The sequence below is a fragment of the Mustela putorius genome, unplaced genomic scaffold, assembly GCF_011764305.1.
Source record: "Mustela putorius furo isolate JIRA1106 unplaced genomic scaffold, ASM1176430v1.1 tig00001118_pilon_pilon_pilon, whole genome shotgun sequence".
NCBI classification, from domain to species: Eukaryota; Metazoa; Chordata; class Mammalia; order Carnivora; family Mustelidae; genus Mustela; species Mustela putorius.
In genome coordinates, this window is record NW_025421577.1 from 1225071 (window position 1) to 1240146 (window position 15076).

At 39.3% G+C, this 15076-nt stretch overlaps 1 protein-coding gene across 7 annotated transcripts in view; it reads left to right on the forward strand.

Moving 5' to 3' along the window:
• The window catches only part of RYR2 (ryanodine receptor 2), a 738653-nt gene that overhangs the window by 469206 nt on the left and 254371 nt on the right, over positions 1-15076 (forward strand). For all 7 annotated transcript variants that reach the window (XM_045087357.1, XM_045087359.1, XM_045087360.1 and 4 more), the window contains 2 exons: positions 11736-11944; positions 14110-14284. In XM_045087357.1, coding sequence (XP_044943292.1) covers positions 11736-11944; positions 14110-14284 — 384 coding nt within the window. The remainder of the gene's footprint in view (positions 1-11735; positions 11945-14109; positions 14285-15076) is intronic.

Here is a 15076-nt window from a genome sequence, read left to right on the forward strand (position 1 = left end):
CCTTTCCTCATTAAATTGCCTTGGTACCTTTGTCATCTATCTATTGACAGTTGGGTCCTATCGATCTGTATGTCTGTCCTTAACTCAATACCACACTACTGTCTTTATTATTATAACTTTTTAACAAATCTTAAAATCAGGTAGGGTAGTCCTCTAACTTCTTTAAGAGTTTTGTCAGCTTCTTTTTTTCTTTGCATTTTCTTACATTTTAGATCCCCACTTGTAAATTTGGTTTGGATGGGCTTACAGCTGGCTTTGTAGGTCACTCTAGGGGAGAATTGACATCTTAACAATATTTAGTCTACCAGTTCACAAACGTGGCATATCTTTCCTTTTTTTTTTTTTTCTTTTTGTCTTTAGTTTGTCTCCAACTTTCAGAGTAGAGATCTTGCCCATTATTTTATAGAGGCATCTGATATTTTAGAAATATCATAAATTAAATTAGTTTTCACTTCCTTTCATCTTCTAGTTGTTCACTGAATATGAGAAACATTATTAGTATATACATATTATTATAATTATATCATTTGGTCTGGCAGAATTCATCTTACTTTTTTTTCTTTCTTTTACTCTTTTTCTGTGTACAAAGTGTTTACAGTTTTCTACCCACATAACCATAATGTTTTCCCCTCCCCCCCTGTATTTTACTTTTTCCTTTATAATTATCATGCATTTTTTGTCTTTTGACTTAGTGAACTGGTTAAGACTTAGAGTGTTTATTAGTAGTGGTGAGAGAGGTTATCCTGCCTTCACTTCATAGTGAAACATCAAGACTTTTTCCCTTAAGACTGGGAACAAGGAGAATATCACACATATTGGAGTAATGCCAGTGGTGATCAAGGATTAAGAAAAAGGAAAAACAAACAAAAACAAAAACAAAACAAAAAGAGCAATAAAGGAGACTTATAGAGACCAACAGAATAATATGAATGAACTGAGTAGCAGAGTCTCTGTTGGAGCTCCCAACACATGTTCATACACATACACACCCTCTCCCACACAGACTTATATGGACACACACACACATACACGAACACCCCAAAAAGTAAAATGAAAAGTCAGATGAGAAAACATTCTGGCATCGGAGCTGGTTAAAATTACGATGCGATATTATGAAGGTGTTAAGTACAATGAAATGCTGATAGGAAGCGCTCTCAGGTGTTTCATATTAAGGTTAAAGAGCAAAGTCGTGAAGTCTGCAAAGAGCGTGGTACTATTCTTGTTATAACAAAGAATATATGTAAACACTTGCACACGCACAGACGGACTGCGAATAGACACAGAAAACAATGGTAACAGTGATTGCTTCCAGGAAGCATAGCTAGATAGCCAGCAGACAGCTGTGGGAGGGAAGATTTACATTTTGCCACATATCATTTCTTTTAAATTTTATACTCTATTTGCATTATTCATTCAAACAAAAGAAATGAACTTTTTAAAAAAATTATGGTTGATATCCAAGAAAGGAAGTGCATTTTACCCTGTACAAGGACATGTGCAGTATATGCCAGAAATAAATAGTGATGATTATATTTTATTTATTTTTATTTTATTATTATTATTTTTTAATTTTTATTTATTTGGCAGACAGACCACAAGTAGGCAGAGAGGCAGGCAGAAAGAGAGAGGAGGAGGAGGCAGGCTCCCTGCTGAGCAGAGAGCCCGATATGAGGCTCGATCCCAGGACCCTGGGATCATGACCTGAGCCGAAGGCAGAGGCTTTAACCACTGAGCCACCCAGGCACCCCAGTGATGATTATATTTTAAAGACATTATCAGTCAAAGGCATAGGTTGTGTCAGTTACATCTGATGTCTTCACTTTTTAGGGATGACCGTATTCCCTGGATACCGCATAAGATGTTGCCTTTATGATGTATAATTTTACAATATTTACAACCGTAATTTTGTCTTCTTCATACCCTTGTGAGGCAATGTATTGCTACCTTGCAGTTACCTACTTTTTTTTTCTCAAGGAAAAATTTATTTTTTTAAAGTTTAATTACTTATAATCTCTATAAGCAGATGAGGGATGAACTCATGACCCAACATCAAAAGCAACATGCTCTTCTTTTTATTTTTTAATTTTAATTTTTATTTTTAACTTTCTTTTCAGCATAACAGTATTCATTGTTTTTGCACCATACCCAGTGCTCCATGCAATACGTGCCTTCCATAATGCCCACCACCTGGTTCCCCCAACCTCCCACCCCCCGCCCCTTCAAAACCCTCAGGTTGTTTTTCAGAGTCCATAGTCTCTCATGGTTTACCTCCCCTTCCAATTTCCCTCAACTCCCTTCTCCTCTCCATCTCCCCATGTCCTCCATGTTATTTATTATGTTCCACAAATAAGTGAAACCATATGATAATTGACTGTCTCTGCTTGATTTATTTCACTCAGCATCATCTCTTCCAGTCCCGTCTATATTGCTACAAAAATTGGGTATTCGTCCTTTCTGATGGAGGCATAATACTCCATAGTGTCTATGGACCACATCTTCCTTATCCATTCGTCTGTTGAAGGGCATCTTGGTTCTTTCCACAGTTTGGCGACTGTGGCCATTGCTGCTATAAACATTGGGGTACAGATGGCCCTTCTTTTCACTCCATCTGTATCTTTGGGGTAAATACCCAGTAGTGCAATTGCAGGGTCATAGGGAAGCTCTATTTTTAATTTCTTGAGGAATCTCCACACTGTTTTCCAAAGTGGCTGCACCAACTTGCATTCCCACCAACAGTGGAAGAGGGTTCCCCTTTCTCCACATCCTACTTTCTTGTTGCTTATGTGAATTTCAAGAAGGGAAGGAGTTCATATTTATAAAATCCTTGTTTGGGTTTCACGTTACTTCCATATTTCAGGTCATCCTCCTTTCCATTTGCCTTTAATACATAGTTATGCCTAGTTCTGGAGATTAAAAATGAGTAAAACTGTTTTTGCCCACAGATAGCTTTCAGGGGAGGCAAGGAAGAGAGACTCTAAATTGTCAACACCACTCTATGGTGTAAGCATTAATCGTCAAGTGTCACAGCACAGAGGGCTTAACTCAGCTTGCTGATGTCGGAGTGGTCTTCGTAGAAGTATGTTGGTTGTCTGTTGCTGTGTAACAAATTCCCCCCCTAAAACTTAATGACTTAATGAACATTGTTATCTCAAAGTTGCCATGGTTTGGAATTTGAGAGTGAATTAGGTAGTTCTGGCTCGTGGTCTCTCTTGAGGTTGCTGTCAAGTTGCTCAGGGAATCAATTATCTAAAGACGTCAGTGGGGCTAGAGGATTTGCTTCTAGGACAGCTCATTTGCATAATTGTTGGCCAAAGTATTCCGTTTCTGTCTGGCTCTTAGTAAGAGGCCCAAGCGCCTTGCCAGTAGACCACCTCAGAGAAATGCTTGAGTGCCTCCACACAGCTGACTTCCCCCAGTGTGAATAAGAGATAGTGTGAGGGGGAGGCATCAGTGCCCATTACAATTACTTCTGCCATATTCTGTTTGTTACATGTGAATCAGTAAAGCAGCCCACACTCAAGCCCACACATTTTGAAAGGCAATGTGACAAAATATTTGAAGACGTGTTTTAAAACCACCTACTTTACCTACTTAAAAGTAGGTAAAGCTAGGGGAAAATATAGAAGGATGAATAGAAATCAACCAGGTTCCATGTATTCCAAGAGAATGACATGTCAAAACGCTTGGAGCCACAAGGGGGCATTGCATGTGGGATTTCAGCTTGGTGTGGCTAAATGTAGAGTTTGAGAAGTGGCAGAAAGTGAAGTAGAGGAGGCAGAGATTGAAAAAAAGTATTAAGGTTTTTTTCTATTAAAAAAATTAATCTAGTGACTCTTGGGAGAATGGGTTGAAGGTGAACGTAAGTGGAAGTGAGGACAACAGTTTGGCAGCGATAAAAGAAGTGTAGATGAGGAGTGTTGAAGTTCTGAGCTTAGGCAATGTTGTGCACGGAGAGAACAGGCCAGAACCATTTGACCTGTAGAGGTAGAATTTGCAGAAGGACAGAGGGGTGTCAGGGATGGTATCTGGGCTGGTAGATGTCAAGTGCTTCCACATTCACAGGAAACACAGGAGTCAGAGCAGGTAGAGATGGATGTTGGGGAGATGCCAAGTTTGACTTTACACACGTTGAATTGGGGCACCTGAGTGATTCTGTCGTTTAGACATCCGAGTCTTGATTTCGGTTCAGATCATGATCTCAGAGTTGTGCTGTACATGGAGCCTGCTTGAGATTCTCCCTCTCCCTCTATCCTCCCCCCCCTTCTCTCTCTCTCTCTCTCTCTGTCTCTCTTCCTCTCTTAAAAAAATAAAAGTAAAATAAACATGTTGAGTTTGAAATGCATGCGAGACACTAGACAGAGCTACCTACTACCCATAGGTAAGTATAAAGCTGAGACTGTCTGCTAGAGAGGAAGAAAGGGTTAAAGAGTTTATTTATTTTTTAAATGGGAGATATTTGGACATTTTTATATGCTAAGGGAAAGAACCAGCAGAAAGTAGGAGGTTGAAGATAAAGAAAAGGAGCTGGACAAAATGGAGCATCTGGGAGGGTGGGGGGTGAATTCAGAGCATGGAGGAAGGGACTGGCCTAATATAATAGGGAGAACACTTGCTCCCCTAAGTTTGGTAAAAGAGGTAAGGATTGAAGGGAATGTAGAAACCCGTGTTCATGGAAAGTCAGGATGAAGCCCAGGGAATTCTTGCTACACGGGTCCTATTTTCTGTTGAAAGATAAAATGAGCTTATTTGCTAAGGGGGCAGCAGCGGGAGAGGGCTGGACTGTGTTGGAAGCCTTGAAGAGAACAACGAAGATTTGCCGAATGTAGAATTCTAGGTTGGCTTTTCTTCTTTTCCCTTCACTATACATGTCCTCCCTCTGCCTTCTGGCCCCCCGTGTTTTCTGATGAAACACTGGCTGTTACTCTTATAGAAGATCCTTGTATGGGATGTGTAGCTTCTGCCTTGGTCCTTTCAAGACTGTCTTTCAGTAATTTGATTACAATGTGTCTAGAGTTTGCCCTATTTGGATTTTGTTGAGCTTCGTGGAACTGTAAATGTATGTTAGTCATCAAATTTGTTTCTCTAAATATTCTTTCTGCCCTTTTCTTCTCCTGCTGAGATGTCCATTATATGTGTGTTGGCACACTTGATTGTGTCCCATGGGCTTCTGAGGCTGTTAATTTTTTCATTCCTTTTTTTCCCAGTTTTTCATACCTGGTAATCTCAGTGGATCTATTCAGTTTCATTGATTCTGTCTTTTGCTAGCTTAAACCTACAGGTGAGCCCCTCTAGTAGACTCTTAGTTTCAGTTATTGTACCTTTCCAGAACTCCTATTTAGTTCTTTTCTATAATCTCAGTTTCTTTATTGATATTCTCTATTTGGGTGAGACATCATTCTCCTACTTTCCTTTTGTTCTTTAGACATGATTTGTTTAATTCTTTGAACACATGTAAAGTAGCTAATGAAAAACCTTTGTTTAGTATCAGGGACAATTTCTGATTTCGTTTTTTCCCCTGTGGGATTCATACTTTGTCTCTTTGCAAGAGTTTCTTAACTAGTTTTGCACACCTTTTTCTTTTTTATGTGTGGCCCTGGGAGTCTGTGTTTCTTTAGCCTCATAGTCAACTAGGGATTGGGCAGAGACTTCCTTAAATGTCTGGCACTTGAAGTCTCCCAGTCTTTGTTAAGGGAGGGGCTTTGTGTGCCTGTTGGGACAGGCCTCCAACATATCACCAGGCACCTTCACTTACTGCAGATCCTTAAGGTATCTCAGTGGTGAGAACTTACGGACTTCTCAGGTCTTTCCTAAACACGCACGCGCGCACACACACACACACACACACACACTCTCTCCTGGACATGAATGTGGCATTCTGGATTCCAGGATTACACTGGAACTTTTCACAACCCACATGGACATGTCATTCATCAGTTATTCTTTTTCAGTTTTTGGTCATCTTAATGTTTGCCTCACTGCTTAAGTAGCTGCAGTGTTAAAAAATTGCCTCTGATGATTGTTAGCAAATGCCCTTGGGGAAATGATTGTTTGCTCTGGACAAACAAAGGTCAAATAAAGAGAAGCCTTGCAAATGGGATTTCCCAAGAACTACCATTAAAGGAAGATAATGATAGTTATCTGTGAATGAGCTTTGGAGGAATTCTTCTTCTCATCTCAGCAGCTAGGTTGCTGATTTTCACTGTAATGGAGAAGCTGTTGGTTTTCAATGTGCCATGTAGCTAGAGAGAAGAGGATAGCACCAAAGCAAGTTAAAACCCCAGTAAGCCTGCTGTCCTTACAAATGTTCATCCACTTTAATCAAAAAATGTCCCAGCTTGTTGCCAGACTTTGGCTAATTTCCAGAACTCTGAAAGTTGATTTTGATGGTTTTTTTTTTCCAGTGTTCTTGTTGGTTTTATAGAGAAAGCTTTTTGGAGGTCTTTACCCTGCTGATGACACTCAACAATAAAAACTAGAAATAGCTGTTTTGTGTGCTGTAACAGAGAGCTAGTTGCGAACAGATAAAAAGATTGCAGAGAAACGTTAATGGTCTCATTTCTGTTGGAGACCGTGAGCTTGTCTAGTAGTGGTGCCAATCTGTCGTGTGCCTACGCTTTCCAGCAAGCTCAGTAGAGCAAGTATAGATGTTGAGGAGAATGAAGAACCTGAAATCAGACAAAGGTTGGGGTTGACAGCAAATAAGGAGAAGAGAAATAGGGCAGAAGACATCAAAAGCTATCTAGATAAGGAAGGGAAACCTAGGAAGAAGTTAATGTGTTCCAGGAGTGAATATGTTTGTGCAGGAAATGAGGAAACTAGGAGGGAAAAGTAGTGATCAGAGGATGGCATGGTTTCTGAAAGTTAGGAATTTAGAGAAAACCATTGGTTGTTGATTGGCAAGGTTGTCTCCCAGAGTTTTATGAGCAACAGGCTAGTGTAGTGTACTCCACAGTGAAGACTGAGGTCCTGTTTCTTGTCCCCCAGGTGTTCCCATATATAGTAGAATGCCTTCCTCGTAGTAGCAATTATTTTCTAATTGAAGGAATCAATAAGGGGATAAAATGACATTTGATTTAGGTATTGAAGGAATCAAAATGTCAACAAGTAGATAATAGATGAGGCAGAGCATTTCCACCAGAGGGAAAATATATATGATGTAATTAAGTGTAGAAGGCATTGAGGGATGATTGGTAGTCTAGTTGGGATAAATTATGAGGTACAAGTTGGGAGAAAACACTGCTGGTTGAAGGTGACAGATTAGGACAAAATATGGAATATCTTGAAAGCCCAGCTAAGAAATGTGGATAAATTTGTGCAAGGAATTCTAGCCCCAGGAAGTTTTAAAGCAAAAGCTTGTTGTGTGATCACAGTTTCTAATAGCGATATAACTATGGCAACAGTGGGAAGGAACAGATTGGAGGGGGAGAATGCTTGGAGGTAGAGAGACCAGTTGGGAGGTTTAGAAAATTTGTGATTTTTCAGAACAAGGATGGTGAATGTGGAAATTAAAAGATAGATGTGAGAGATTATGGAATAAAGCAAAATATTTCTGGTGATCCCTGAGATAAGATTAAAAACATAACCGGCTGTGCTGTCCTTGCTGACATTAAAAAAGATGTTAAGGGCTTACAATTTTGATAACATTACATCTAGCTCTGTGTACTTAAATCAGGGTAATAATTTATTTTCTAGTTATCACCTGAATGCTTACATATTATACCTTGAATATGAACTCAATATGTGAAATGTACTATCTTTGAGTAGTGTTCTAAATAACATTTTCAAACATTTGAAAAACTAAGTTATTCTTACTCTACAGCTTTATCAAGGTTTGACTTGTTTGATTAGAAATAATACCAGGAAGTTGAAAAGATGACTGGTTAGTATCAATAATTTTAAAAATTATTATGTAAGCACACCTGAAGGATTTTAGATATTTTAAAAAATTTTTAGATATGTATAAACTTTTTTATTTTATTATTTTATTTTATGAAATTTTATAAATTTTAAACATATCTAAAATTTTTGAAAAAGATTAGCCTGCTTTCCTTCATAGCTTAGTATAAGTAACTTTCATATTTTGATCTTGACCGCCCCCTAGTGGTAAGTATCTTTTAAAAGTAGGGTTTGGAGTACAGCATGTATGGACACTTAAGTCCCATTTGGTCCGTCATTGGTGTGTGCCCTCTTAGTGCCAGGATCCCTGGGGTCCTGGGAACACAGGATTTTATCAGGCTTTACTGTTTATCTAAGATGGTTTGTTAAAGGCACACTTCCTGAATTTCTTCTTTGAGTATCAGTATTCCTGATAAAATTCACCAGGAATACATCTGCTAATGGTTCATTCTTTTAAAATGTCAATTATTATTATGTTCTTTATAACAATATAAGAAAATAATCTAAATATACTTACGTGAGTTATAATCACCTACCAAACTTATATGAATATGTTTAAAATTAAGGAAAGCATAAGCATGTTTGGGGGAGAGCTCAATGCCTTTGAGACTAACACTGCCCATTAGGTATATGCCTGGGCTCCTACATCCAGGCTCAGGAAAGCCTTTGTTCCTAGTTTCAGTCTCACAGTACTTAAAGAGCCCTACTTTGTGTCCAGCAGATTGATGTTACAGGGTATGCAAAAGAAATTGTTACAGATTACCTGGGATCTTTGTGTGTATATGTGACTTCTGTAGATTCAGATTTCCATTTAATAATGGAATACTAAATAATTAGTATTTTATCAGAAAATGGAATGCTAAACTGTTGCTTCTTGCAACCATGATTGTAAGCTTCTCTAAAGTAATGTAAAAAATAAAGACTTGGGAACCATGAATCCTACAGACATTTGGAGGAAGTCCATGGAGGTTACAAGTCCCTTGCATAATGGTGTCTATGAATAATATGTGTATTTCCAGTTCAGGTCGAGTCTTATCAATGAGAGTAAGAATAATGCGGCAGCTAAGGTCAGGAAAAAAAATACAAAGTCTAAGAAATTCCACATTGTTACCTGGGATTGATGCACATTTTTCCATATGCTGCCCCTTATTTTCATTATCTGTATGTAGAGATAATTCATGGTAAATCTTATGACCAAGAGAAATTTGTAGTGGCTTTGAAGGAAGTCATCTGTTACATTTTTATACCAAATTTGCCTTCCAACATATTTGATTTAAGCTCATATTAAAATTTGTTTGCTGTCCTTGAAAACACTATGCATGTGAGTGGAGTCCTTTGGCCTGGGAACAGAAAGAGGGAAAAAAGAACCTATGAGTTTTTTAGTATTTTAGTTTTCTAAAGAACAAAATATTTTATCCTTAGAAAATTGGGAGTTTGATTTATTAGTGCATTCTAGAATATAATTTATAATTTTCATCTGTAAATGTTGACATAATTAAAATTATGGATAACTACACGAGAGCTTTTATCTTTCATTAAAAGTAACTTCCAAAAGTCCATGTGGATCATGGTTTAATATTCAATTCAGGGAAGGTTGCAACCATGACTTAAGGAAATAATGGATCAGCATGCCGTTACTTCAGGAAATATTACAATGGAAAATTTGACTTCAATTTTTTTACTACTGTAATATTTAGAATTGCCTTTTTTTTTATAAGTAGGCTTCACACCCAATGTGGGGCTCGAACTCATAACTTTGAGATCAAGCATCGTGTGCTCTACTGACAGCCAGCCAGGTGCCGCTAGACTATTTTCTTTTCTTTTTATTTTAGAACTTTTTAAAAAGATTTATTTATTTATTTATTTATTTATTTATTTATTTGACACAGAGGCAGAGAGGCAGGCAGAGAGAGAGGGGGAAGCAGGCTCCCCACTGAGCAAAGAGCCCAATGCCAGGCATGATCCCAGGACCTTGAGATTATGACCTGAGCCGAAGGCAGAGGATTAACCCACTGAGCCACCCAGGAGCCCCTAGACTATTTTCTTAATACCCATAACTGCCTCTAAGTATCATAAAATCTGATAATATTTTTTTCCTCAAAAAGCAGTTTGCTCTCCTATCTCTCAAAAATCATTGTTACTAAGTAACAGACATGAGAGTTTTTCTGTCCTTCACCATAGAGATGTTTCTCATTCAGGCTCCTGTCCACCCCCAACTGCAATGTATTAGAAGCAAACTATTTTCTCTTCAGAGGATTTCGTACATGCAGCGTGCTCCATATACTATTACGAATGTCTGTTTTTAAACTATTAACGCATTTATTTTTCAGCAAGATGTTTGAGTGTACAGCATGATGTGTGCGTGCGTGTGTGTGTGTGCGCACGCGCATGCAAGGTGGCATTGGGATTTGAGGCTGTCGCTGCTGGAGACACAGTTGCTTGGAGCAGACTTGGTTGGGGTGTGCATGGGTGTGCAACTGGGAGAGGAAGGTGGGACAACAAAGTGTTGCTTATTCAGAACCTTAACCCAGCTTGTGAAAGATTTATCAAAAGTTACAGTTCACCTGTATGTCCTGCAATCAACAGAAACATCTTAGTCCTTTGTTTCTTCTCTCTCTCTCTCTCTCTCTTTTTTTTTTTTTTTTTGTCCTTTGTTTCTTAATGCCAGCCTGATCTTCAGTAGATGATCTGGCTCTGTGTTTATTGGTGCCCTTGAAAGCTTATTGGAATTATTTTTATAGTTCTTGTTTGTTCATATCAAATCAGTGGTTAAGCAGATATTAAACTTCTATTATTTATAAGATCGTTCCCAGCTCTTAAAAGGAGAGCGCATGAGAACTAATATTTAACCAGGACCTGTTGACTCTGTGCCTGCTATTGGAGGCAGAGTGGAAAGGACACAGGCTGTTGCATTAGGGAGCTTTAGAATTCTTCCATTTGTTCCTCCTGTGACTTTGGTCAATATCACTTAAATGTTCTCTTCTGTCTAACCCAGATCTGAGCTGAGCTGACGGTATATCCTTTGACCTATCAGCTCAGTGGGCCCTTGTCCTCATGCCCTGTGGTTTCCTAGGGGCTTATGTTCTCATGGCTGTCCTGGCACCAGGCCCCTTGGTCCGAGGTTTTGTGTTTCTGGCATTTCCAACCCAGGTGCATCTTATTTTTATGAATATGTATATTCTCCCCCCCCCCACCCCGCTCCCAACTTAGCACCACACTAGTCCTTGATGTTGACTTGACCCTTTTCTTTTTCCCTCAAAACTTAAACACAACATTTGTGTGTGTAGCACATTATGGTGAAGATGTGAGACATTACCAGAGCTTTGCCCTTAGTCATCCTGTCTGGAGAATTAGTCAGTGGTTACCCTTCTCTGCTATTTATCTCTTTACCTTGTTGCTTTCTCTCTCCTCCTCACCTTCGAGCTGCTTCTTCCTTCTCCCTCACCCCCGAATGTCTCTTCATTTCTTGGGCAGAACAGTTCAGACCTCTTTCATGGGCTTCCCATCCCTGCCCTCGAGTTCATCTCACATCCCACTGCCAAACCACCAAGAGGCTGGGAGGTTTCTCCTGCAGTTAGTTCCCTCTCCTCCCTTGCACTGTTCCTGAGGTTCGGCAACCCTTCTCTCCCCTGGAAGCCCTGTGCTTTCCCTTTCTCCAAGCTGGTTCCATGATTTGGTGTCTGATCAGGTATATGAAAACACATCACAAAATGTGAGCCAGGGTAAGAAAGACCGGTTGCCATCGTCCCTGGAGGTTCAATTAAAGACGCTCTGTGATGTCCTCCCTCCTCTTTCAGTTTCTGGTCCAGTGACCCCCCAGGATCTCTTTCCCTTCACAGCTGCCAGAGCTGAGGTGTGTAGCGGCACCGGAGAGCGGTTCCGAATCTTCCGCGCCGAGAAGACCTACGCTGTCAAGGCAGGAAGGTGGTATTTTGAGTTCGAGGCAGTCACTGCCGGCGACATGAGGGTTGGCTGGAGCAGGCCAGGTTGTCAACCTGACCAAGAGCTTGGCTCCGACGAACGTGCCTTTGCTTTTGATGGCTTCAAGGTGAGCAGACTGTGCTGAGCCCTAGACGCCGAAGTTCGTAGGTTCCTGATTCTGTAGGCTGCGGTCTCCTGGGGCGGGTCCACCTGTGGGTGCCTTCCTTACCGTTGCTCCTTTGGGGAGGACAGCAGAATTAGGACTTTCTGGAGCACCAACCTGGAAAAAAAAAGCCCTAGGGAAACTCTTGTCCTTGTGATCTCAAAACATCCCCCCCCCCCACCCTTGTAGTGAAATTCAAGAAGTAAAACATTGCTTCTCCATTGTTACCAAAAAAAAAAAAAAAAGAATCCTCTTTGCCTGTCCTAAGTGTTAAAAATGCATATGCTAACAAATTGCATGCACTTTGACATAAGCAATTTCGTAGAAGGAATTTATCTTCAAGCAATGATAAATGGTAGGTACACACATTTAATAGCCATAAGAACACTTGAGACAGTGTTGTTTAAAATCACAAAAAGTTTTCATTTTCAGTATTAGTAATTTTTCTTAAGGTCTTAGGGTTTTCTTAAGGAAGCTGGTCAGGTGCTTGTTTTATTATGTACTTAGACATTATATAAATGTTTAAAAATTATTTTATATGTATAAAATATTTTAAAATACGTATATATGAATCTAGCTACAGTAGGATAATGATAGCCATTTTTGATTGATAAAATTATATTTTATTCCTCTATCTTATTTTCATTCTCTTATTTTCTTTGTGAATTTGCATTCCTTCTCATTATGGGAAAAGTTACTTTTAATTGAAAAAGGAAATTAGCATAAATAAGCAATCATAAGAGATTTGACATTTATACATATCTCATGTACTGAGGTATGCATGTGTGGGGAAGCATTTCTAGGCTAGAAGTTAATATTGTGTCTTCTAGAATAACTGACCTACTTTGTTTTTGAAATACCACATTTCCTGAGCCTGTTTTTCACTTCATATGGAAAATTTAACATCTTTTGATACGTAATTCACTGGAATAGATTTTTTAAAAGTATAGTATATTGTGCTTGGGAATAATCATATCATTGCTTTGCATTGATGACTCTACCCCCTTACATATCAAGTCATGGTGGAGGCGATTCTTAAGAGGAAAAATGAGCAGATATATTTGACAAAATAATACAACTAATTGTGTACCCATAAATCAGTGGATTACATTTAGAGATTCAAAAGTCACATTATCAAAACTATGTTCGAGATGTATTTCTAATACTAGATTTCACTTATGTGTATAAGACGTTGGCGTGTATATTTAATCTTTGACTCATTATTTGGGTAAATATCTTTTAGGTTTGATTTGAAGCTTTTTTGGTTTTGATATATACTGAAATGCCTCAAGATTTCTATTCTGTTAATCTATCAGTGCCATTCATTCCAGGGAATGGAATTTTGTTTCAAAATAGATGAAAATTAGAATGTCATTTTCATTAATAAGTTCTCAGCTTCCTTCTCTATTCACAGTTCTTTGTATTTTGGGAAATAGAGAAAAACAACCCATATCCTGGGATGCATTTATTTTAGTGTGACAAATTAATTTCTAAAAACTTAACAGTTTTTTTTTAATAAAGTAAAAAAAAAATTTTTACTTTATGAAAGTAAAATTTTACTTTATTTTACTTTCATAAAGTAAATAATTTTTAATAAACTAAAATAAGTTCATTTTTTAATAGAAAGTATGTTGGGTTAGGTTTTTTTTTTTTTTAAAGATTTTATTTATTTATTTGACAGACGGAGATCACAAGTAGGCAGAGATACAGGCAGAGAGAGAGGAGGAAGAAGGCTCCCTGCTGAGCAGAGAGCCCGATGCTGATGCTGGGCTCGATCCCGGACGCTGGGATCATGATCTGAGCTGAAGGCAGAGGCTTTAACCCACTGAGCCACCCAGGCGCCCCTTGGGTTAGATTTTTAAAGTAATTGTTTCTCGAAATAATGAAATAGCGTTTTGGTCTTCCCTCAAAATTCAGTAATCTGATATTAGTGTGAGGGATTCAGAATTGCTGGGCACCTCCACTCCAGCTAGGGCATCAGGCCACACTGGTGGGTGCAGTAGAACTCCGTCCTTCCTCCTGCTGCATTCGTAGAAGGCGCTGCAGTGAATCATGCCCGCAGTGGGGGTTTGATGTCTGGGTCTTGTTCTCCTGGCTTTTCCCGTGACAGGTGACTCTTCTGTCCCTAGGCCCAGCGGTGGCACCAGGGTAATGAGCACTATGGGCGCTCTTGGCAAGCCGGCGATGTTGTGGGATGTATGGTGGACATGACGGAGCACACCATGATGTTCACACTGAATGGCGAAATCCTTCTGGATGATTCGGGCTCAGAACTGGCGTTCAAGGACTTTGATGTTGGCGATGGTAAGTGACCTGCATTTGGCGTTGCTTTCAGGTTCGCAGCGTGAATGGAGCGAGCATTTGCTCTCCTGCTTCATAACCAGCCATCTTTGAGGGTGAGTGGCAGACGAGTTGCCGCTGTAAATTGCAAGGTTGCCATATGGCTTATTTGATCAGACACCCTTGAAATTGCTTTAGCAGAAACGCTACCTCCACTACTTAGCTAGGATTTCAATAAGGTAGAAATGGCTTTTATGCATGTGAATAAGAAAATAAATGCCAGGCGCAAGGACAGTTTTCCACAAACGTGAAATTTTCCCTTAGAACTTCTGTGTATAATCAGTGGCTGATGGCTCCTTTCTGTTCATTCATTTCACAGAAACGTAATGAGAACCTGTCACGGGTCAGGCCCTCTGCCGGATGCTGAGATGACAGAGATTAATAAAACATTGTCCTATTCTTGTGTAGATTACAGTATACCAAAGGAAGTCAGCACTGGAGTGCTTTCTGTTAAGTAGAGAAGCTCTAAATTGATGAACATTCTGTGGAAACACAGTGCAGGGCTCTTAGATGACCTTGAGCAGGGTTGTAAAGGGAAGGTGAAGCCCTTTGTGAAACAAATGAAGAATGGAAGAGGTTTGATTCATTGGAGTTACACTTCCAGGAAGGTGGCCACTGGCCTCTTGGGATTATTTGAATTCACATTAGTTGAAATGAAAGAATGCTAAAATTGAGTTTCTTAGAGACACTCATTCCTTTTCAAGTACTCAGTGCCCACCTGTGGCTAGTGGTAGCACGTAGCACCAATGGTGAACA